At 39.1% G+C, this 26,535-nt stretch overlaps 2 protein-coding genes across 4 annotated transcripts in view; both read right to left on the minus strand.

Moving 5' to 3' along the window:
* Nucleotides 1-10,885, minus strand: part of glb1l2.L (galactosidase beta 1 like 2 L homeolog) — a 38,248-nt gene extending 27,363 nt beyond the window's left edge. The window contains exons 1-2 of the mRNA XM_018225680.2: nucleotides 10,478-10,885; nucleotides 1,496-1,696 (exon numbers count right to left, since the gene is read on the minus strand). Coding sequence (XP_018081169.1) covers nucleotides 1,496-1,696; nucleotides 10,478-10,551 — 275 coding nt within the window. The 5' untranslated portion in view covers nucleotides 10,552-10,885. The remainder of the gene's footprint in view (nucleotides 1-1,495; nucleotides 1,697-10,477) is intronic.
* Nucleotides 10,886-19,615: 8,730 nt separating this feature from the next.
* Nucleotides 19,616-26,535, minus strand: part of acad8.L (acyl-CoA dehydrogenase family member 8 L homeolog) — a 42,455-nt gene continuing 35,535 nt past the window's right edge. For 2 of the 3 annotated variants that reach the window (XM_018224289.2, XM_018224290.2), the window contains exons 10-11: nucleotides 22,884-22,986; nucleotides 19,616-20,120 (exon numbers count right to left, since the gene is read on the minus strand). In XM_018224289.2, coding sequence (XP_018079778.1) covers nucleotides 20,068-20,120; nucleotides 22,884-22,986 — 156 coding nt within the window. In that variant the 3' untranslated portion in view covers nucleotides 19,616-20,067. The remainder of the gene's footprint in view (nucleotides 20,121-22,883; nucleotides 22,987-26,535) is intronic. The other variant, NM_001086445.2, reaches the window with a different exon arrangement.

The raw sequence follows: 26,535 nt of genomic DNA on the forward strand, positions 1-26,535 counted from the left end.
TTAGTATGTTATGTGGCTGTATTACCATTTCTCTTTAGTTATTAGTGCAGTTTTGTATAATGATAAAATATAATTCACATGAGACATTGCGTGTCCCCTACAACAACATGGAGGAGGGAGCAGGTTCAGTTTTTGCAAATGAGTCTGTTGATCTATAGTTACCCCACTGCCCAGAAAGTGAGTACTTTCATTTTGGTACAGGTATGGGTCCTGTTATCCAGAATCCTTGGGACCTAGGGTTTTCCGGATATCGGATCTTTATGTAATTTGCATCTTAAGTCTACTAGAGAAGCTGGTTTTGCTTCCAATAAGGATTAAGTATATCTTAGTTTGGATCAAATACAGGATACTGTTTTATTATTACAGATTACTTTGGTGTAGTATTCATCTAGGGTTCAGCCTGTTTCAGCAGGATTTGGATTCAACCAAATCCTCCTGACTGGCAGAATCCAAATCCTTAAAATCATGTGGCTTTTTGTCAAAAAACAAGTATGTGAACTTTTTTTAAACGTACACACAGAGCACGGTCCTACTTATCCCTTCCTGTTCTAATTTGCATATGCCAATCATGATTCAGTACGGTATTTGGCTGAAAATAGCAGATGTGGTGCATCCCTAGTTCTAAATGTGAACTAATTTCTTCTCTCTTCTGTCATTGGATTAAAGGTTCTCATCTATATTGGATAAAGTAAGAAAAAGGCTACAAACTAGTGTTACATGTCTCTTTTCTAAAAGTCTGAGGTTCCTTTTCTTTGCAAAGTGGTTTACTGTATTCTGATGACTGTGATAAACAGTATAACATTCATGTCCAGCATTTTATGCACAAAAAAGATCCACAAAACCTTTATTTTCATAGTATTATATCTAAAACCACCTTGATGTAGAGTAAAATTGTTTGCAAATGTGTAATTAATAGTTAATAAGGGTATTTCCAGGTGAACCACTTGGGGGGAGCTGTTGCTAGGGGTGGAGATTAAAAGATGATAAAAGGGAAGGTTGCAGGCAGAAATATTGAGATGAGTCATGGGAAGGAAAGACAACAGCAAACTCTCTGATAGTTGAGTCATTCCCTGGAAGAGCTAGTGACTTTAGGTAGTAAGGAAGCTGATGTAACTAGTACGCTATATTGGGCTTAAGTTAGCCAGTGACTAGCATGGGCAGCTGTGGCCCCTACGAGGAGATATTGGGCACAGTGTGTGGGATACCTGCCAGTCAGGGCCTATGAGGCAAGGTTTGGCTGATAGTGCCAGTCAGGACCTATAGAGAGTGAGCCCCCCTGACAGTGTGCAGTCCAGTAAGAGGTAAAGGAGATAGAGCCCTGTTGGTGAACTGCTGTGCCAGAGAAGGTACTTTAAGTTTCCATGGCAAAACAGTAGTATTATTATTACTTTCAGGTACGTTACAGAATTGATTTCTATGTGTGTCAGGGATTAATAACATCATGGTGATTAAGTATAAGTTTCGTTTTCTTTTCAACAGCGAGCATGATACATACGTAGTGAGGGTATTAATTCCACAGGCCTTCATTTTCCTCATACGGTCCCTCCAAAATGGCACTGGTACTCTAAAATAGTGCATGGAGCCACCCAGAATTCTATAGGGTATACCATTTAACAGAAAGTGAGAATCCTCAGCCAACAAGCCACTCTTTCGAGGCAGCATCACAGAAGGTTTCTGAGGTGATGGGAGAGATAATCTGCAAGAAAGAAAAAAATGTACTTTGTATGTATTTCAGTTAAATTATACTTTAGCCTTTCATGGCACCTTTCACAGTTCTTGACAACAAGTATTCCCTCTTGTCAAACATATGATTGAAATCAGGCCCGGACTGGCAATCTGTGGGTTCTGGCAAATGCCAGAGGGGCTGCTATAAAGTGCCATAGAAAGTGATTATTTAGTGGGCTGGTGGGGGCTGTTTGGGCCTCAATGTGGGCTGATGTTGTTTGATTGCAGCTCCAACCAAACATGTCCACCTTGCAGGACAAACACATAGGCTTGAACATTTATTCTATGGGGAAGGTCAAACAAGAAAAATCCTGGTGCAGAATATCCAGATACGTATGTGCTCAGTAAAAAGTGCAAAAAAAAAAAAAAACAATTACCTTGTATTTATTTGTTTAAATATGTTTAGCAAATTAAAAAACAGCATTTGTTTGTTTGATTATGCATATATTTTTGTAATTAATAATATTTTAATATAAGGTCAGACTGCATCCTCTTTGTGCTAACAAGAATCCTCAACTGTTTAACTTCAGCCCAGGAATCCAATATCAATAATTTCCTATATTGCACTTATCATGATGGCAAACAAACAATAAATATCATCATCCCTAACAAAGGACTTTACATGGCAACAGAAAAATAGTATCCCTAAAAAAAGAACTGACATGTTAATGAACAAGCCCAATTAGAATTTGTCTGCCCTCTCCAATGTTCTATGAACACAAAGGTGTTCCTGCTTGTGGTTATCATGGTTAAAATAAGAATCAGCCATAATAAGAAACAAAGTTCCCTATACAGTATAAAACACAAACTCTGACATACATATGTATCATTATCCTCCCTATTCCAAGGGGTGTAGCGCTTAACAGTCACATAGTTATATGGTATTAGCTGCAGTCATTAAAGGACCAGTAACGTCAACATTTTTTTTTACAAAATTCGTTAGTATGCATCGAAATATAAACACCAACACACTTTAAAATTTTAAATTGCAAAGCCTTTATTAAAAAATAACTTACTGAAACTCCACTTCCTGTCCTCTTCAGAAACGGCGATACGGCGACCATCCTTCCTGCAGCAGTTGATTTCTTCTCCCTGGCTATCTCTCCTGGCCACTCTATGTCTGCCGCGCTCTGCCAGCAAGATTGACAGCCAGCTTCTTCTTCTCCAGTCACTTCTTGATGCAGCCGTACTGGTCCTGGTGGTGATCATCTACGGGGCTTGCACAAAACCGGCGTGCGCTGGACTTCTCCCTGCACACTCGGTGTGCTGCTGCTGCGGACTCTGAGCCCTGCTGCCCCTTTGTTTCCCGTGCACCCTGTGTAATGGAGGTCCCTGCTGACTGGGGGTCTGCGGCGGAGAGCGCTTGTTGTTGCTCCCACCGCCGGGCCTGTCACTCCTGATCGCTGCTCTCATGGATAGTAGCGCCATGGAGAGCCTGTCCCGCAGTGCTGCTGCTTTTGTGTGCTGTCCGTAGCGCTGTCCCAGGCGCTGCCGTCTGAACTGAAGCGCACGCACAGCCTCTTTGTCTGGGAGGCTTCCTACTCAGCTCTAGTTCTTTCTCCGCTGCTGTTACTCTCAATATTGTCCTTCTTCCTGTAACCTCAGTGCTGTCTCTGTTTCTCTCATAACTTTAGCACTGTCGATACTGAGCAGAGCGCACCTGAATAGCGCAGGAAACCCTTTCTTGCATTGGAACTGGGCGCAGCGCTACTTTCCATGAGAGCAGCGATCAGGAGTGACAGGCCCGGCGGTGGGAGCAACAACAAGCGCTCTCCGCCGCAGACCCCCAGTCAGCAGGGACCTCCATTACACAGGGTGCACGGGAAACAAAGGGGCAGCAGGGCTCAGAGTCCGCAGCAGCAGCACACCGAGTGTGCAGGGAGAAGTCCAGCGCACGCCGGTTTTGTGCAAGCCCCGTAGATGATCACCACCAGGACCAGTACGGCTGCATCAAGAAGTGACTGGAGAAGAAGAAGCTGGCTGTCAATCTTGCTGGCAGAGCGCGGCAGACATAGAGTGGCCAGGAGAGATAGCCAGGGAGAAGAAATCAACTGCTGCAGGAAGGATGGTCGCCATATCGCCGTTTCTGAAGAGGACAGGAAGTGGAGTTTCAGTAAGTTATTTTTTAATAAAGGCTTTGCAATTTAAAATTTTAAAGTGTGTTGGTGTTTATATTTCGATGTATACTAACGAATTTTGTAAAAAAAAATTTTGACGTTACTGGTCCTTTAAGCCACAACCCTAATTATTAAATTTTAAAGTCTTAGCGTAGCCTCATCTCTTGTGTTTGTGAGAATTGCTTAGAAATGTCATGTGACACCCCTTATTTATCCTGTTAATTTTCTATGATAGTGCAGACTAGTACTAAATCGCAATAGGGACATTTTCAATGCTAAGAGTAGAGAAATTGTAAATGGGTCATAGTTTAACTACCAGGGGAGCAGGGAGTGTTATTGCACCCGCTGGCCCACTGGAGCCACTGAACTGAAGGGAATTTAAGAAAATGCATTCACATTTGATAATGAAATTCTTGTCTGGAGGTGGGAGCCCAGTTTCACATCCTGCACCACTTTATTTAGGTAATCCTTATATTAACCTGCTCTCTCATCTGCTTCCTTGCAACTCTCCTCTGTGCCATGATTTAACAATCCCCCATTTATTCTGTTACAGTTTATAATTAATAGGGAATAAATATAACACTAAAAACATGTTAACGAGTGAAAATGCACAAGATGTCATTAAAACAGATTTCATATGTTCCAAAAAATTTTGCATCGGTATAATGCTCTTCACAAGGAATCTTCTAACGACTTCGGAAAACTGGGCAACGAAAGTCCCCGGAATCGCTATGTGTGCAGCCACCCTTACGGTCAGACATAGAATGGAGGATTATTTCAACTAGAAAGTTTTCAAGATTCTCCTCAAGTGAAACCTAGGTGAGCTACTATAGCCCCTCAGGCCCCTAATTCTGTACACTTCACCCATACTCTCAGGTAATGCACCCAAGATTCTAATCCTTACTAAATCTCCTTGATGGAGCTCAGGCTGCTCACTCGCTAAACCCATCCCTATCTATCACACCTAGACCATTGAGAGAATATCCTAACACTTACTAGGCCCCACTTAACCTAGGTTCCAATCTGGTCCTGCTTAGGTGTAATCTCGAAGAAGTGACCCAGAGCATGTGTGCTCCAGCTTATATGCTTTAGAATAGTGACCTCCTCTGGCCAGTTCCTAAACTGCCAGGAACATATGTTAACCCAGTAAAGGGAAGCTATTTTTCAGCTATGCTAAGGACCCCACTTAGCTGTCTAAACTTTAGATTGTGACCCACTCATCTGACCAAACCTTAGGGGACTGTCTGACTAAAGAGAAACTATTTTATCAGTCCCCCCCACACACATAGCACTATGTCTAACTATGATTCCTTTTGTTCAGGTCAATTATATATGGCTCTGGCTTAGACCTCCATTTATTAGATATACATCCATATAAAGTGTAATTTCTATACCTACACATAAAATTAATATCAAATAAGCATAATGCTGCAAGGAACATAACAATTTCCTATGTATTTGATCTTTTCTCAAAAACGCTAGGCTGATTTCTTGTTCAATTCTATCTGTAATATAGTTTTCATCTCTTGCCATTCATATACTGAAGGCCCTGATGAAAACTGCCTTCTCTGCATTTTCCCTGTTAAAGCTGTTCTTCCATATCTGAAATTCCTTTCATTTCCTCAACTTGTCTCTGAAACCTTTTTGTCCAAGCACAATGTCACCTAATTAGACCAGCATAATAAGTAGTGACATGGCCCAGATTGCTCTGTCACTTACAAAACATCCTTAATGTTAGCATTTATTTCATGTATTATTTCATGTATTGCAATCCTGTAACTTTGTAAAGTTAATTGTACCCTGTGGCCCTATATTTGTTGGTATAAGTGCTCAAATGAAAGATATTCAAGAGAAAAGCAGGAAGACAGGCTTCATGAATGATGTTCTTACCTTACCCTCGGCTTTTAACTGAGAATAAAAAAGAAGGAACTTAACATGATATTATGTGAGTTGTTAATGAATGGTTTTACAGTGTCTTTATCAGCTCTCAACACTATGACAAGGTCCAAGGTTATTCTTATATTGAAAGTGCTTAATTAACCTTAAATCTTCCAGAATGCACAGATCTAATAAACAGCCTAGCTTTCAAACAATCAGCAATATGTGTTCCTATTTAACCAAATATTTATATATATAACACGGAGGAGCACTACCTATACACAGAAGCTATGGTAACATGTCTGGGTGCAGGTAAGATACTAATGCAGAAATGCAGTCTTTAACAATCAAATATATTAAAAAAAAACAAATTGATCACACCAGCATCCTTCCTCAGGGATCAACAAACAAGTGCTCTAATCAACATGACCTATAGGTAGCTTTTAATGTACATTAAATATTTGAAGATTTGTTTTTTAAGTCAGTATCACTTTAAGCTTCGTTTTGCCTGCATATCTGATTGGTCTACCAGTCAATACTGGGTATAGGCCCTCCTACTGACTTTCTCACCCATGACACTGTGGCATTTAAACACAATAAGATGCTTTTGAAAAAAAATTATGTTTTTGTTTTTTTTAAATGTAACAACGCTGGGCACATCAGCTAAACTGCATCAGTGCAGTTACCCATAGGAACCAACCAGTTCTCTCCTTTCACTTGTAGTAAGATGATAATTGGTTTCTATGGGCAACCACACTGGTGAAATTTAGCATTTATCAAATAGTCAGCATAGGGTTGTTTTCTAAAAGCGAGTCTTATTTATCTACATATTTCTATTATTATTAGTCCAAATGCATATTGTCATAATGCTCCACATCAGAATTACAAGTTAAAACTTCTACAGTCTCCACTCTAGTAATCGAGTGACTGCTGTTGATCAAATTATAATGAAAACTGACCTGGTCAGCTTTTCTAGAGGCTAATGTAATAAGTAGTCTTTTTTTACTTTTTTTGTGGCAGCCAATCAGCTGGTCAGCTACTTGAAAAAAAATCTGATTGCTATGGGTTACTAGATGTGGGTAAATGTAAAACTTTTTTATTAAATTACTGCAGTATACTGGAGTACCCTTGTTTTCCTTAGCAAGGGATAGAACATAAATACTGTTTGCAAAATCCATAATTGATTAGAATATACCATGCGACTATGGATGAGCAAACTTTTTTGGCCAGAATTTTGTAATGAATGTTTCATCTAGGAAAATAAATAAAATGCAGAAAAAACACTGACATTATGCTCCCCTTGTCTTGCACATTAATGAATTAGATTGTAGCCCATGGGACCCCACCCCATCTAGAAAGCTGTCCAGGTACTGTGCTTAGAAACACAGAGCTATTGCTAGGGCATTGTATATGCTATTGCGGAGCTAAAACCCCCATAATATCCATGAAATTTCGTATTCTGATTGACTCCAATACATTTTGGCAAAATCACTATATACAACATATAAAAAGCATGATAGGAAGCAATGTGCATATAACTGCTTAGTTACAGCAGAAATACTGCAGGGTGGTTTTGGAAATGCTTTGAATTTAATGAGCAGCAGCCTTTTGGGACTGTTACCGTGGAAGCAGACTATGCTTGTTTGAGCTGTACATCCCTGTACATCTCCATCTTAATAGGAAAGCAAGATAAATCAGTTTAAATCATACATCATTATCTGCAATACATTGGTGAATGTCTGCTTTGATTATTGCTTCTACGTAGGTAGAATAGAAAGTACAAAGTGCACATACGAAGGAAGCAAAACAGTAATACAAAGATATTTGGTTTGGAATATGTATTGTATCACTGACAAATTCCCTGAGAGCGATTTATACTGTCATCTAAATATGATAAGAAGTACATCATATTCTGAAAGTGGTGTAACCTGGCATGTACCTGTGGCATTGGTTGAAAGATGGAAACCAGTTGCTTATGTGAGAAGTGCATTCCAAGCATTTGACAAGGTGTTCACTGGCAACCACAGAAGAGTCACTTCAGAATTATGAGCAATAAATACACATAACACATTGACAACCAGCTGAAAACACAATTCCCAAACGCAAGGGCAATCCCATGAAGCATGAAAATAGGTGATTCACATCCACAAGAAGTATTGTATGGAAAAGTAGAGGAGGATGAATATGAGAACTAAGGTTTAAATATTACCAAATAATCTCTCTCTATATATATACCTGTTTTTCTGGACATTTATAATATTGTCGCATGTAATCTAAGCTTTTAACTCCCCTTGTGCTTGTTTTATACTTACATACATATACATTATATACAGCACAAGCACAAGCAGAAAATACTTACAATATAATACATCATGGCCCGCCAAAAGTCAAAATTTGGACCTGACTGTGTAACACAGCATCAGCAATTTCCTAGTTTGGTGTAACAGTAGAGGAAAACATAGTATTGCTTTCTATGACCATTGATACCCAAGGGGGTAACACTTGCCCCCCTTAAGGCTTCTCCTAAAGCAGGGCAAGACCAAGTACCCTTGTGTTGAATATATTCTTAAAGGCAAAACTAAAAAAAGGGCACAAAATGCAGCTTTTCTCTCCTCTCCTACTCCTTATTCAACTTATTGACTGATTTGCTTCTTCACACGAGCGTTTGCTCCTGTGTTTCTTGCAATGGAGCTTTCATGTATTCCACCAGAAGGAAATTAATGAATTAACGAAGCCATGTATTTCCTATGAAAATTGTACTTACTTTGATGCAGGTAAGCGTAGAATACAGCTGAGTTTCATTTTTGTTCTGCACTTACCTGCAGCACACTGAGTACAGTCTGCTCATGTAAGAGCCCTAAGCTTTTTAAATGCTTAAAAAAAACAATAATCAGCAATTATTATCAATTAGTGATATAGAAGCACAAACTGCCTCTAACATATGCATTTAAGAAAACTTTTTGGTACACTGGTAATAATGGACAGCATTCACACTAGCACCATGCTTAAATCAATCAACAGTCCAACAGGTGAGCATGAAACAAGTTCTCAGACAGTGAATTGCCGAGGAGCAGCACTAAAATTGAATTAAGGAAGTGGTGCAGATCTTAGCCACAACCTGTCTGCAAATGCCAGTGGGAGTTTGGGGTTGGGGAGGTGTCCATATATATAGAATGATTACAGTATTTGTAATTCTCTATTTGCTTGTTTGAGTGCTGTTACCATTCTGTTTTAATATGAAAAGTTGCTTATTTATAAAATTAATCTTGGAGCCTTTCACATCAACCCAGATGTGATGGGCGAATTTGTCCCGAATTCCCGAATTTACCACAAAATGGCGAAAAATTTGCAAAACGCATTAAAGCCAACGGGCGTGAAAATTATTTTGACACTGGGGGGCAGATTTACTAAGCCAATTGGTTGCTATAGGTAACTGCCCATGGGCAAATCTGCCCAGTGTTGATGAATGAGCCCCACTGTTAGTATCCTTTTCATATACAGGTATGGGATCTATTATCCATGTTCAGGGTTTTCAGGAAAAGGGTTTTTTCCCTGTAATTTGGGTGTTCATACTATGGGGGTGAACTCGAAACTCGAATGGTATCTTATTTAAGAAAAAACTCGAATGGCAAAAAAACAGAATCTGCAAGTTCAGGACCCGGAAACTCAAATTAATCGGGTTTTAGGCAATAAAAAACTCTTAATAGGTCCAATCATTTGAGTTTTCAGGATAAACCCTCTGAAAAAACTTAAACATCAAACAGGCTGTTAACATCTCCAAATGGTTCCAGGGTGTATTTTCACATTCAAGCTATTTCCAGGGTCGGGGTATAATACATTTCAAATATTATTCTAGTTTGTTTTTAACCCGAAAATGTTAGTTTTGACCAAAAAAGACAACTCAAAAACCTCTAATTTTCGTGGAAAAAAAAACTCCATCATAGGAGCAGGATAACAAGATCATTGGGAAAACGTATCCTAGTTTTTATGTTTTCTAAGTTTTTCTTCCTCTGCAGCTGCTCTTTGCCACTCCTAAAGTTTCTCTGATTACCCCCCAATTTGGGGGGTCACTTTTCCCCTTGTGACAGCGGACTCTGCCCACAGAATGATGACGTAGTACGTTCAGCAAGGCAAAGAGCAGCTGCAGGGGTAGAAAAGTTGGAAATTTGTAAAAAAAAAAAAAAGCAGGAATTATTTTTCTGCTTATGTGGCATCTGCAATATGATTTACCTATAGTGTGCTGCTGATTGATGGTCTCTGCTAGTTACCCAACTAATGGAGAAACAAGTTACACAAATTGTTTAGGGGGCCCAATAACTCATCATTCCCCTGCTGAAAAGTTTATGTAGGAGATTCTCATATAATTCAATAAATAGATCCAAATATAACAGTTGAAGAAGAAGATGACAAATAATTCAAAGACTATAAAAAAGAAAAAATTAAGACCATTTGAAAGGTTGCTTAAAATTACCATTGGCCATTCTGTAACATACTAAAATGGGAACCACCACTTAAAGGGGAAGAACTACTAACTATATATATTTTAGATGGTTGGCACTTAGGCAATATATATATATATATATATATATATATATATATATATATATATATATATATATATATATATATATATATATATATACTCTTTCAACTGAGCAAACCCTGAACAAATATTTACCCAATGGCTTGAGCTTGTTCTTAGAGCAATAAAAAAGGCAATGTGGACAGGTGTTTGCAGATCTCCCAGGCTATGTTACCTGTACAATAGGAAGGCTGCAATAAAGAGCAGGATCAGGATTATCATCCTCCGGCGCTGCAAGTCTCGCCTCATGTCTCCGGTTATGCCTTTGCTCTCCCAAGTTCCCTGGTAGCTGCTGCTGCCACTTTCACTTCTGTGGGCCAATTTGCAAGTTGCTGCGGCAACCCCAAGCTTTTGCAACCTAGCATCAGCCTATTGGACTGCCGCTGCCTCAGCCCATGCCCCAAATGCTCATGGCAGAGATGTCATTCTGTGCCAAGTGACTGAATGAAACAGCTGGAGGAAAAAAAGTTCCACCTCATGAGTCAATCATCTTATGAATTAGCTTGGCATGTCATCACGAGTTATAACAAGTAGTACAGGGCAAAGAGCTCCCAGGCAGCTTCTTCACAGACTTCAGCTTACTCTGTTGGGACCGGGTGTGTATGTGTGTGTGTGTGTGACATCAATAAACCCTCCCACAGAACCTGTTCAACAAGCGACCTTCTAATTAGCAAATGATTCATAAATGTTCAGTTAATAGTCTCAAGGGTTTTTGGCTGAACTGTCATCGTCTCTGCCAGTTTATTAAGAGTAATGGGGTACAATGGTAGATATTAGTCAGGTATCAAGCACCAAACAGAAAAAGGCTCTATATAACACAGTGCCATTATTCTCTATCTCACAGATACACATGTATATACTACTGCACCAAGGAGTACGGCAGCAGGCTCAGGACACTTCCTTGTAGAGTGCCAGATTGAGGATCAAAGTGCAGGAAGCAATTTTGCCAACTGTGGTCTGTTTGTAAGTCCAGGATCCAATTGCACAGATTAGCACTGAGTCTCCCAACAGCTTCTGGGTTAGATTTGTGTTAAATGCAGAGCATCCACAAATAATAGTCTGGCATAGCAGTCTCCAGGTGAGCCAGGGTGGTGTGAATTGTGTGTAAAATAGCATCCTCAGTGGGTCTTTTTTTGTTGCCCTGGCCCGGATTTGTTGCCACAAAGGCCCGGGACTAGGGTGGCAGGATCGTAGGGGTGGCATGTCACCCGGCTGCAACCTAAAGAGCACTGGGGAATCCCCATCGTTCCTGCTCATGTGCATGCTCGAGCTCCTGTGCATGCGCGTGGAGGGTGGTGCACTCGCGAGGGCCCAGCGGCCTAGGGGCGCTGAAGACCAAAGTCCAAGCCTGGATATGCAAACTGCAGGGGGTCCAAACTGTCTGGAATAGAGTCTTTAATGTGTCTTAGCACCAGCCTCTCAAAGCACTTCATTGTGATGGGGGGGGGTTAGTGCTACAGGGCAATAGTCATTAAGGCAGGTCACTTGTTTTACTTGGGGAGAGGAACAATGAAGCAGAGGAACAATTTTTGAAGCAGTTGGAAACAGTTGGGCTCTGCAGCAGACACGACCTGAGATTCTGTCTGGACCAGCAGCTTTGCGGGGATTAATTAGTCCTTTTCACATCCATGACAGGCACGGTGAATCTGAGATATGATGTGCAGCGTTATAGCAAAATCTGGGTTTGCAAGCTCAAGTCGTGCTTAAATGCATTCAGTTCATCAGGAAGTGAAGCACAGGCAGCAGTGAGTGTGCATAGCTGTGGTTAAAGGACAAGGAAAGTTAAACTAAAGAAGTAGGCTAGAAATGGTGTACATTATGTTTTGGGCTTCTGTACCAGCCCCAGACAACCAAAGCCCTTTAGCAGGGAAGATCTGTGTCTCCAAAGATGCCCCAGTAGCTCCCCATCTTCTTTTCTGCTGATTCACTGCACATGCTCTGTGCTGCTATCACTTACTAAGCTTAGGGACCCATTCAAAATATACAGTACACATAGAATAGAAATGTCTCAATATAAGGCTGGTTAGTAATTAATACAGATATATACTTCATGACAGCATAGAAACCAGTGCAAATAATTAGCACTGTAGCATCATCTTATATGACAGACCAACCAAATTTTCTGCTTGATAATTTGCAACAACCCCTAAGCTTAGCTTCTCAACAGCTTCTCAGAGCACACTGAGCAGTTTCGAAGCTGAAACTTTAGGCTGGTGCAATAAGTTCAGTGTATAAAACATTGAATTTTTAGCCCTATCCATTTGTAGAGTTTAGTTCTCCTTTAATAGTCTGTTAATATTATATATATATATGACGAACATCTCGCGTGCAGTTAAACTGAGACTCAATTTTACTGCTATAGTTACGTTTTGAATGGCTTTCCAGAGATCATGTTCTTGTACCAGTGTGCAATGCGTGCATGCATTTGCGGATCTTATGTCGGATCTCAGACAATCCACGGTTTCTGATTGGGAAATTAGCAGATTATTTTTGTTGGAATTGTGATGAAGTCTGTGGCGTACCCATCCAAATCAGAGGATGAATCTCTGAACATGTTCCAGTCCACAGAGTCAAAACATTCCTGCAGTTTGTCCTCTGCCTCTCGCATCCAGCACTGCTCATTACCGGCTCCTCTCACTTCAGTTCCGGTGCCCAAGAATAGTCGCCGGCGCCCAAGAATGGTCGCCAGCATCCAAAAATGAGACGCCGGCACCTCCAATGGGAGCAGAAACCCTCAATTTTTTGCATTTCTCACCCTAGGCTTATACTCGAGTCAATAAGCTTTCCCAGTTTTTGGAGGTAAAATTAGGTACCTCGGCTTATACTCGGGACGGCTTATACTTGAGTATATACGGTAAGGATTTTGTTAGTGAAAGCAGAAGAACCATGATTTTAAGCATATTCCTACAATGATTATGGTCATTTTGATAATAGTAGATATAGTTAGCTAGAGTAGATAGGACTTATTGCAACTTTACTGTATTTAGAAGAAGACAGACATTTTTAAAACATTATTGTATAAAGCTAGAGTAACAAAATGTTATTGTAACTTTAGTTTAGTGTAATTGTATTATTGTATTGCACTTGGTGTTAATTGTCTCATCTGTGAAGAAGGCATTCAAGAAAGAATTTCATTGTACTGTATACATATGACAATAAAACATTGAATCTTGAATCTACTTGCACACTGACAGCCATACAGACACAATTCCACATTCCATTCCTGGCACATATACATGCACATACACATTGGCACACATACTTATGGTAATTTAAAGGATATTTGTGTAGTTGTGGCACCCTTCCCTGCCTTTTACTGTTTTACATTCATTATCCCTTCTACAGAGGGGCGGCAATCAGTACCTCTCATGGTCCCAAAACACCATTGCTGTCTGAAACAGTCAGTGGAGGGCACAGCCCAGCTGACAAGGGAAGGGTAACATTAAAAAATCAGTGTTTTAAAGAAATCCATATACTGTATAATATGCTGTTGTCCTGCATTGGTAAATGTTGTGTGATTGCTTCAGAAAGACTACTATAGTAGCAGTGCTATAGTACACAAACATGCTGCTGTGTAGCCATGGGGCAGCCATTCATGATGAAAAAGACAGGCTACATAGCAGACAACAGAAATGCTCTGACATAGAATAGTATTCTACAGAGATAATGGGGTTCAATTGTCAACACTGGGCAAATTTGCCCATGGGCTGTTACCTATAGCAACCAATCAGTGATTAGCTTTTTAAGGCCATCTGCAAGAAGAACAATGCATGCAGCAATCTGATTTCTTTTTTTCGGTTGCCGATTTCTTCGGTTGCTATAGGTAAAAGCCCATCAGCAAATTTGCCCAGTGTTGATAAATAAGCCCCAATCTGCTATCTGCTATGTAAGCTCTGCATTGAATGGCTGCCCCCATCAGGGGTGTAACTACAGGAAGGATGCAGACCCTGACGGTTGCAGGGGGGCCTAGTAGTGTCGTGGACTCAGTGAGGTCCTAATCAATGAGCAATTTAAATATATCTTGATAGAATAGTTCAACTTACCAATCAATGTTTTAGGGGCCTAATTTGAATTTGCTGTGAGTCCCAGTAGCATCTAGTTACGCCACTGACCCCCGTGGCACACACCAGCTTATTTATATAAACTGTAGTAGTCTTTCTGAAGCAAACATGCAACATTTCAGGGCAGGACTACAGTACATTATATATGTATTTCTTTAAACAGTTTAACGTTTTTGGGTTCACTGTTCCTTTAACATATTGTTTGAAATTTAACCCATCCCACTTATCCCAAAAGAGTGGCATCTTGTAAGGGCCATTTGGCAAAAGATGAATTTTCTGACTAATGAGGAAGCAGATTCTAAGGGGACAGGCAAGACTGGTTTTGAGATAGAGGCATAGATCACAAACAGGACTGGCAAGGTACAGTAGGCGTTGGAGCTCTTCTCTTAAGGACAAATAACTTTCTAGTATATTTTGGAGTTGTCAGCACATCCATATATCTGGACTCTAATTGAGAGTGATGATCTGTTAGGAGGTATGGATATTACAAACAAATAATCATACTAAACGCTGCGTAGCGTATATGCTAAAAATATACTACCTTTCCAGTAAGTTAAAAAGCTTATCTCCTGCTCCAGGAGAAGGTTGTCAATTTGTTGTTCAAAAAGTTACTCCTAAAATGTTTGTGTTAAATGGCAAATCGTCAGCTAGTAACAATGTCTATAATGCTTTTATATAAATTCTGCAGGATACATATATATAATACACAAAAGCCATGAATATCTTGTAAATTATATCCTTATAAACGGTGAGTTCTGATGTCATCAGTTATAAACGGTGAGTTCAGATGTCATTTCTGTCACATGACTCCCTAAAACTTGTGTATTATAATAAATAAAGTACCCCCAGTTGCAAAATATGAGGATATTAGAAGTTACCTCGGAGTTCCATGACCTGTATAAAAACACTTCATTTTCATTCATGTGTTGATGAAGATGTGTGTATTCACATCTTTGTGACTGAAGAGCTTTATGTATTTTAGCAGAGCACCTTGTTTTTTGCAGTCCTCTGCAGTGTCATCAGATCCAAATAAGACTGACCCAGTAACTTTATAGTGTTTCACCTACAAATATAGCTCGATCAGAATATATGCTATATTAAGGATTCTCCCCTCCTTCCCTCTATTACACCAGTTTTATACAAGTAAACACCTTCCATTCCCAATCACACTGCCCTAGGTTCATGTAGCAAACTCTTATTAGAACTGAACTAAAATCTTTTGCTAAATTTATCACAGCAACTGCATTGCCACAATTGATCAGTTTACTACCCCGGCATAGAAGCTGCTCCCATTAATTTTGCATAAGAAAAAAACAGTCCTTCATTAAACAGGGATTTTCATCATAGCATGCTCGGGTCCTGGGCATGACTTTCAAATTCTATATAATATACTTAGCAGTAGAGTACAGCCTGGCACCATGGTCACCAACCAATATTGTATCTCTAGATGTCGTATAAAATAAGAAATACATTATAAAATTTTGACCCAATGGTACTACGTTCCAGTTAGATTGGATTTGGGATGATGACTCTGACCATTGCTGGAGATGCCTTGGGGGCACGAGCTCTGTTACATATTATTTTGTCAATGCCCCAAAATCTTCCCTTACTGGGCAGCTCTGAGGACAATTGTCTCAAACTATGTAGCATACATATTGTTTTGACTAAATAATTCCATATCTCAGTTCTTCTCCACCATAGAACCTTTCTTCCTAAATTGTGGGAAATGCTTATATTACTGCACTGGAAATCATGAACCCCTCCTTCTATAAAAGAATGGATCATTGTTGGAAATCATATGGCAATATTTAACTTTATATCACAAGTAACTATGGTTGACAGATTAACAGGATTAACCTCTACTAACAGCAAAGATAAGGTTTAAATACAGCACTGTGAATGTGGAGTGACAGGTGGCATTTGAGGAAGACTAATGATTTTGCAGGACTGAGTTTGGAATAAACCTTTTCATGGATAAATATATGAACATTATGGGGGTTATTTATCAAAGGTCAAGTTTTAGAGCTTTCTTAGCTTTATATACCTCAAATATATAGAATGATCTTTTTTGAATGAATATGTGATTGAAAGTTTAGTTGACATTCTCATATCTGTGGTTTCCTTGTTATGATCTACTGCAATGGGTTAATGACTTCTGAAACAACATGAGCATGATCATAAATTACAATCAATTAATAACCACTCCCTTGCTTTGCAGCATTTAAATGCATATTGCACAATGCATGGGTGGCAGGTATGGCTTATATTTCCAAACTGTCTACCAACTATCACATACTTGTTTACAGAAGTAGCATAAAAGTAGGTGGATAGTAGCAGTCTGGATAATACTAAATAATGGGATCCATAGTAAAGGATGTGCCCTGAACCCCACCCCCATAAGCTGCACAGCAAGGGCAAAGGTTGTTATAAATTAATTGTAATTAATTAACAGAACATGAGGTCATGGCTATCTCTCAGTTGATAAAGGCAAGATAAGATGCATGATTTCTTTTGCAGCAGCATCACTTTAAAAGTCATCAGGCTAATCAAATTGTTATTAACTGGCATTTAGTGCCTACTTAAAACAGGTTTGTGAATAAAATATAGTTTTTATTTGCAAGGTGTTAGAAAATGGCCGCTGCAGTTCATCACTCGTGTCCCCTCCCCTTCATTTGTGCACATGCAGGTCAGGAGCACTGGGAATTGGCGCATGGGAAATTGAATAAACTATTGTGCAGCTCCAGAGCTTCTGAACCAATGTGGATGTGGTTGAGTGGAATGCGCCCCTAAAGTCTTGCTGCCCTAGGCACGGGCCTTGGTGGCCTTTCCACAAATCTGGGCCCGAATAGTCTGTGGAAAAACATGTTGCATGTGCTTCCCGCAGTTGCTATGCATATGGCCAATAGTTGTGATGAATGTGTTAAGTGTCACCCTTAAACAAATAATGATAGTTTTGAATTACGTATTTGTGTGTTCACTGTAATAATAAGCCAACAAAGTGTACTATCTGACTAGCTCCACTATCTCTGCTTGAAACTTATTTTTTAATAAAGACCAGCATCCTTACTATGTCTCTCATTATAAAAAATCTGATGGTCAGTGTTCTGTTTTTTAGTTATAGTCATGCATTCAACTCTAATTTAAACGATAAGATGATAATTTCTATTGTAACATTTACCAGCAAAGCTTTTATGTTATCATAGGTAAAAATTGCATCTTTGCTTCAAAAAGAGCACTATGGTTTACATAAATAAGGTGAGGGGCAGCCATTAAAGTTCAATAGGACTAAAAGGCACACAGCATGAAACACATGTGGTCTGTAGATTACAATCTTATACGGGAAGACAAACAGGGGTCAAAAACTATTCATGGCTTTCTGCAGAACTACAGAATGAAAAGTAATACATAGGATATTTGTTGCCAAGAAACAACATTATTGTTTATAGGTTTTAAATGAACAGACACATTTCAAATAACAATACTAATCCTTTCATTGCAACAGATGAGCATACAGCTGTAGAATTTATGGCAGCACAACTACTTGCACTATAAATAAAATTACTAGAGGACCTTCCTATATTACGGTAACTACAGGTTTCTGGGATTGTTAGATAGAACTGACTTTTAAAAATAGCTTTTAGATAATGTGCCTATTTGTTTTGTTATTTATGGATTATTTTTTCAGGTTGATTTTCAGTCACAGGCTGGCCTGACGACATCACTTATTATACCCAAACCACACTGTTACTCAATCATACATGGCACTTTTCATGCTTCCATTGGCCCCAATCACTGACAAACATGCTATTTATCTTGGATTATCAGTATTAGATATTTGTTTAATGAGAACTGTAGTGTTCATTGCTATATAGCATCTGTTATAACTAACCTGCTGTGATACCATTTATAAAGGCAGGTTTTTAAAAGGAATAGGGGGGAAGCCATGAAATAGACCCCCACATGAAATAACACGAGGCATCATTTTGGTTTTCCCAGTTCTGCTTGTCTGTCTTCTACTGTGAGATACAAAAGCCCTTTTCAGAGCTGAGCTCTGGGCAAAGAGCCAAATGGCAGGCCCCCAAAATTCTTTTGCAAACATGCCCACACCCATAATCACAACACCCATTTTACTACAACACAACCCATACGTGCCAGTATAATTACTATACAAAATGCATAATGTGCCTATTAACCCCAGGCGTGCAGATATAATCCATATGTAAAATGGATAACGGGTATACTAGACTTGCCAGTATACCACTAAGGAAATTAATAATTAGCATATTAATCCCAGGGATGCCAGTATAAATACTACAGAAAATAATCAGCATAATTACCCCAGACTTGCTAGTACAGTTACTACAGAAAATGAGATAAAGCTTATATTAAATGTATATTTTTGTAGTAGTTGTCTGGCATATGTAAAAGTTATCTGGTAAACTGGGCAAATGTGCAATGCAATATTTGTCTTGGAAGGGCATGCCACTCATTTGTTCCACCGTCTCTCTAAGGCTCGGTGGCTGTCAAACTGGACAAAATTACAAAGTTTTCTGGGTGGGGCCTGTTATTTAATGGTCCTACTATCTGTCTGCAGTCTGTAGATACTGGAGAGACACCTGCAATCTTACCAGCAACAAAAAAAAAAATCTCTAAACTGGGATGGCCTGACTGCTATGGCCTAAAGACATGCTGCTTGTTATTTCTTCACTACTCAACATAGAGAACATGTATTTCAACTTAAGTAACTTAAGTAAATATATTAATATATGTTATGATATATATGTTTGATGCAAACATTATTTTGTTTCACTATTTGCACTATATAGTGTAAAAAAAAAAAACTATACATACATTCTTTCTTATTTAAAAAAATTGGTAAATATATGTTACAGATACAATTTCAATAGTGTCATACAACATCATGTAAAAGTTGAATTCAAAAAAAGGAGATGTCTTTAATTTACTGTCTCAAGTGGGAACTGGAAGTCAAGTTGGAAAAACAAAATACATATAAGCACAGTTGGCTTTATAGCCTTACTATACAGTCAAGCCCTGCTGTATAAAAAATGAAGGCTCAGTGCAAAGGTCATAGTAGATCTTACAAGGGATATCATCTGGCATTTAAAGCTACAGACTGCAGACTACAGAATTAAAATTTCTATTTTCTGTACCCATCACATACCCTATCTGTATTAACACAAACTGAGGGAGGCCAATGATAAAGATTAATAAATACAGGTAAAACATGGCAATATAATTTAAAACATTTAATTTGTCATTGTACATTAATCATAATGTTTAATAAGGATAAATTAGCAAAGACAGCAGAAGTGGAATATAAATCTGAACAACAATACACCTGCACCATTAGGCTTTTCTTTAGTAACAGTAAGTTTGAAGAATGACTAGCAGCACTGCTTTCCAGGAAAAGCAGTAGTTATTCAGCTGTAACATCTGCTTCAGGTCTGTCAAGCTGGTTCCTTAGTCCACATCTTGGGCAAATTCCTTCTCTTATTTTCTCTGTAGACAAACATTTCCTTGGCTGTGTCTGTGCCTCAAACATCACTGATAATGCCCCATAAACTATGTAATGCTAAATGGCTAGAACAATGTTATGGGTCCAATAAAAAACAAGGTTTCTTTGATATCAGGTCGTACTGAGGTCTGTCAATGTGCCACTGCAGAATTGTGTCCTGGTCCATAGCTATTCTTGTAAAATGCTTCTGGCCACAATCATCCTCATAACTTCATTAGTTCCTGTTTTGAAGACAAAAAATTAAAAGGTATTTGTTTCAAGCTGTATGGGGTAAGGAACGCCTCCCTACTGTATCTTTATCACATGTTACTTTAAGGAGAACTAAAGCCTAACTAAAGAAGTAGCTAGAAATGTTGTACATTATGTTTGTGCTTCTGTATCAGCCCAAGGCAACCACAGCCCTTTAGCAGTAAAGATCTATGTCTCCAACGATGCCCCAGTAGCTCCCCATCTTCTTTTCTGCTGATTCACTGCACATGCTCTGTGCTGCTGTCACTTACTGAGCTTAGGGACCCACTCACAATATACATTACACATAAAATAGGAATGTCACGATATAAGGCTGACTAGTAATTAATACAGATAATTACTACATGGCAGCATAGAAACCAGAGCAATTAGCATCAGAATTTAATAATCAGCCCTGTAGCATCAGCTTATATTACAGGCCAACCTCTGCTTGCGACGACCCCTAAGCTTAACTTCTCAACAGCTGCTCAGAGCCCACTGAGCATGTGAGTTTCGCAGACACTTTGCAAGATGGTGACCCCCTGTGACAAGTTTGAAGTCCTGGATCATTGCTGCTATTGAGAAGCTGAAAAGTTAGGCTCATGCAATAAGTTCATTATATAAAATATGCCATTTTTAGCCTTATTCATTTTTAGGCTTTAGTTCTCCTTTAAGGGCCATGACAAATCTTTGCTACAAATCTCCTGTAAAAAAGCATAACATTAAAATCTCCACAAGTAAAAACTATTACTCATGGCAATCTGGCTAAATCATGGGAAATTGCATCCCTTTGCATTTTCCTGTGGGCAAACCAGATCACCCCAAGTGATAGGTTTTACATGATGAGATCTTTATGTCATGCTATGAAAAGTGTTTGTTGGGAGATCTGTCGCCTGCGGTACCAAAGAGCTACAAATCTCCCCATTTGGCAATGGGTAGTGGTAGTTCACCTTAAAGCTGGCCATAGACGCAACGATCCGATCGCACGAATCGTGGATTAGTACGATTTTTGGACCGTGTGTAGAGAATCCCGACATTTTTCGGCCATCGGAGATCGGTCGTTTGGTCGAACGGACAGGTTAGAAAATTTCTGTTGCCTGCCGATAATAATATCTCTGCGTGTATTGCCGATCATACGATTTTCAGTGGGAGACTGTCACTAGCTTTGTCAGACATAACTATCGTACGATTGCTGTTAGGGGCAGAACATTGGCTGATCTGTTCTTTTACTACTTTATTTGATCTGAATGGTAAGACTTTGATCTGAACGGGTCAGGAGATGGGAAAGTCCGATTGTAAGTTGATTCGTACGATCAGCTCTTTCAGTCTATGGCCAACTTTAGATTAACTTGATGATGTAGACAGAGATACTCTGAGACAATTTGTGACTGGGCTTTATTTAATGTTTTTTTAATTATTTAGCTTTGTGTTCAGCAGCTAATTTCAGCAAATATCTCCAATAAATAAATAAATAATAAAAATGATAAGCAAAAAGTAACAAAGAAATTGCAGCTTCATGAAGAAATTGTTTATATTTACATATTTATGCATTTTTATTTGCTATAATGGATGATGCTAAGGGGCCCATTCACTTAGCTCGAGTGAAGGAATAGAGGAAAATAGAGGAAAAAAACTTCGAATTTCGAATGTTTTTTTTGGCTACTTCGACCATCGAATGGGCTACTTCGACCTTCGAATCGAACGATTCGAACTAAAAATCGTTCGAATATTCGACCTTTCGATAGTCGAAGTACTGTCTCTTTAAAAAAAACTTTGACCCCCTAGTTCGCCACCTAAAACCTACCAAGGCCAATGTTAGCCTATGGGGAAGGTCCCCATAGGCTTCCTAACAATTTTCTGATCGAAGGATAATCCTTCTATCGATGGATTAAAATCCTTCGAATCGTTCGATTAGAAGGATTTAATCGTTTGAACGAACGATTATTCCTTCGATTGTTCGATCGAACGAATTACGCTAAATCTTTCGACTTCAATATTCGAAGTCGAAGGATTTCAATTCGGCAGTCGAATATCGAGGGTTAATTAACCCTCGATATTCGACCCTAGGTAAATTTGCCCCTAAGTATTTGTACTTTTCCACATTGTAAATTCTCACAGTGCTGCATTTCCTAGCAGCGCTTTATAAATATTAAAAGTTATACATCCTGTACATACATACTTGAATTCCACTGTGAGACAAAATGTGATAAAAATAGATTCAAATTGTTTAAAAACCAGCTGCATTTTATGCTGGCAAGACTATTAGTAGGAAGCATGATATTGATTATAATTGGGGAATAGGGTAGGTATATAGGTACCTGTGGAAAAAATATTCTTTCTTGTGAACTCCTACCCACCACTGGACACAGATGTGATTTGCATGCACTGATCTGGAAGTTGAGGAGAGAGGGACAGCCTAGAAAGGCCACACTGATTCAGCCTTGATTCTTACCTCTGGTTTTTAAGCTCTGGATTTTAAAGGTTTACAGAAACAAAACAAGTTCTCAACGTAGCAAAAAGCAGATTTTATTAATGAACAAGAGCATTGATTAATTCAGGGAAAGGTTCTGATGATACAATAAAAATTGCAACACAATAAAGATAATTCCAAATAGATTAAGTGGCCACCAATTCCCCAAGGTCCCTTTGGGGATACAAAATACATATAAAAAATATGTAGGTTCTGATGATGTTTGCTCTATAGCTGATATATTGTTAAAGTTATACATTACCACCAATGTAATCAATTAACTCACCCTCAAGGATCTGATGGACACGAATATCTCGAACAAACTGTTGCACGGCATAATCTTTCAGGTATCCGTATCCTCCATGCATCTGCAAAGCTTGATTACAAATCTGAAGAAAAGAGACAATAGCTGCTTATGAAATGCTTATGTCTACTTGTTGTACTTCAAGAGAAGTGTACCTTGAATTTTATTTGCCTGCTTGGAAGACTGCTCTCAGATATGGTTAAAAAAGAAAAATATATACTGTTTGACTTCTGTAAGCTGCTCCCTATAACATATGTAGCTCTAAAGAGAGAAAGACTTTTTTAAGACAAGCAAGTGGTTATCCAGATATGAGAAAGACAGAAGCAGGCAGATGGGAGCAAACTGTACATAACCAAGGTCACAAGGGCCTTTGTTGATGTTTAGCTTAGAAATATTTTAGTTAGTCTAGAAGAAAAATACATAATTTCACCAAAGCATTATGGTTAATGAAAGATGTCCCATTCATATGCAAAGCAGAAGGAATTCTGAGAAAGATGCCGTATATATTGAACCTCACCCACTGGGCAGTATACACTTACGAATGAGGACATCTCTCCTCAACCAAAATGCAATTCTAGAGAATCCACTTCCCTGGCTCTACATGTGCTGATCTGAAGACCATGCATTGCACTGACGAGCCACAAGAGTGAAAGCTGCGTCGCTGTGCTCCCATGAGGGAGGCCCCTGACTTGCATATTGAGTCAGGGGAGATGCATATGCACCTATGCTTAATCAAGCTTCACTGCTCTTACCATTAGGTGGGCGGGAAGTCTTTTCTTTTTCTGGCTGCCAACCAGAGCCTTGCAAAAGGCAACCAATGGCCTTGCACCGCCCACTCCAGCACCTTTTTTGTGTCTAGTTTGAGCACCCTGGATGGGGTCACGGTCTTTTGGCTGGACTCGCAGGCCATGACACGCCCTGGGGGAAGCTTCGGCAGAACCCAGGGTAGACGGGACTCACCCTAACTTCGGCGAAGGGGAGTCCAAACGGTGGTGGGCCCTCCCTAGCTTTGGCGAAGGGGGACCCACCCGTTCGAGCTGTTCGCTAATGGTAGCTGGGAACAGCTTGGGCAACGGAGCCCATGCCTGTGGGTAGGACTCGGAAGGATGATTCAATATCACCAGTCTGCATTTGGGATTCTGATGAACATACCACCCTGGCTGTGCGTTAAAAACCCAGTGAGTGAGGTTCAGTCTATAGGGTATTCCCTATATATAAATGGACATTTTAGGAGTCACCCTGGGCTTCTTTCTTAGAATTCTTTCTGCTTTGCATATGAATGAGGACATCTCTAGTCAAGCAAAATGCTTTTCTAGTGTATTATATGTGAATGGGGGGAGGAATTAAGGAGTTGCCAAAGGCTACTTAATTGTTTTTCCTATTTAAAAAGCTGGCCATTAAAATGCAAATAAAAAAGGTAGCTATCCCACATGTTTCAGTTTCAAATTATAACAACACTACATTAATTTGTTGTAGATCAACTTTTCTTTCATTTTTTATTCCTTGTTTTGAATGATTTTCCTTCTCTATTCCAGCTTTCGAAAGAGGGCAACTGACCCTAGCAGTCAAAAACTATTGCTCTGTGAGGCTACAATTTTATTGTTACTTTTTATTAGTTATCGTTCTATTTAGCCCCACACCTAATCATATTCCAATCTCTCATTCAAGCCCCTGCCTTATGGCTAGGACAATTTGGACAGTAGCAATTAGATACCTGCTAAAATTCCAAACAGGAGAGCTAATGACCAAAATCATAAATAATTAAAAAAACATATACTGTAAATAAAAATGGACATGCCTACACTAATGACATACATCATTATACAGGTATGGGACCTGTTATCCAGAATGCTCGGGACCTGGGGTTTCCGGATAACAGATCTTTCTGTAATTTGGGTCTTCATACCTTAAGTCTACTAGAAAATCATGTAAACATTAAACAAACCCAATAAGCTGATTTTGCAATCTCACCAAACCAACTTTCTCAATCCATTTGTAAGTATAATTTGAACTTTACATCTGAAAATTGGACAGTTCAACATTTTAAAATGGTCCATTTGGGGTATGGGAAAATGTTCAAAAAGTTTTCAGGTTCATGCTCCCAATCCTTTTGTCCTAAATGTACTCAATTAAATGTTGACTTGTTTCATTACTTGTGGAGCTGCCCTGAAATCCATAAAGTCTGGCTCGCCCTAGAAAAGTTTCTGAATCACAAACAACCTCCATATCAAATTAAACCCAGTTTGGGCATTACTACACCTGAATTATCCTGATTCATCTTTGAAGCCACAACCAAAATCTTTATTCAATAATCCTAACAACGTTATTACATTGTTGACAGCAGCTACAAAGAAATTGTTATTCTTAAACTGGTTATCTGTATCTACACCTTCAATAAAGGATATCTTGTCCCTCTTAAATCACTTATGCTGGCAAGAAGCGATAAGGATTAAGACTGCTGACCCTCACCTTAAACAAGATTTCATTAATAATTGGTCGTTATATTGGGACTTTATTGACTCTACTAACAAACTCCGTTCACTTGGACTGCTACATTTATAATTGTAGATTGTAACTAATTGTAAAATGTTTATTTACATTTGTGATGTGTTTGTAGTCACTTATATGTTCCAGCATATCCTTAATATTATCTCTCTTGTTCAACTTTCAAGATTAGCTGAGCATTATTAGGTTAAAGTGGACCCGTCACCCAAAAAAAAAACCATTCCAAATCCTTTTTTATCACATTAGTCAAGCAAAATGAACGTTAATTACACTATATAAATTATTTGAATCTTGTTTCCTTCAGTCTGGGAATTCATAATTATAGCAAGCAGGAAGCAGTCATTTTGTGGACAGTGTTATTAAGGCAAGCCTTGTATCATCTCAGAATCTTGTTAGTGCACCAGAATGGGGGACCTGATATACATTTAGTTGCCCTGGCTACACAATTAAACGGTAATGAGAACGGGGGAATGTGTGGAGAGCAGTGACATCTAGGAAGTGCTGAATGGAAAGTATTCTGTCTCAGTATCGGTTGTACCGGCCACAAGCTCCATGTAGACCCAGTCTGTAAGGATATGTGCAGCAGGTTGAATGATCACCTTGACAGATAGCTTACTCAATGAATAAAGACTCCAGAAATGTTCTCCAATGCTTCTTTATGCTTCAAGGTAGCAAATGTTAAACATAGAGGCCTTTTTCATAGGTAAATTTCTAATGGAGTTACACAGCTTACACACACTGCAGTCTCTTCATAACACACTAAACCAAGGGGGAGGTTACAGAAGAAAATGGAGGGCGGGAGCAACTATCAAGCAAGAAACAGTGGGGGTGAAAGGATGATACCAAATACCATTATAACATAACATATAATATCAACTGCTAGGCAGCAAAACTGCGTGGCAGCACACTCCCCGCCTGGTATCGTGAGATACCACTACACAATTATTTTTCTTTAACATATTAGTAACAGTAACATAAAATGCTATTTAGCGTTCTCAAGTCTATGAGTTAGCTATATTAGAGTTTGAGTAGTTCACTGATATTAGACTAGATCAGAACCTTTGGAAGCAGGCATAATTAACACAATATCAGTGACTGGTCTGAGGAAGGTTTTTGAGTTGCCATCCTT

The sequence above is a fragment of the Xenopus laevis genome, chromosome 7L, assembly GCF_017654675.1.
Source record: "Xenopus laevis strain J_2021 chromosome 7L, Xenopus_laevis_v10.1, whole genome shotgun sequence".
Lineage (NCBI taxonomy): Eukaryota > Metazoa > Chordata > Amphibia > Anura > Pipidae > Xenopus > Xenopus laevis.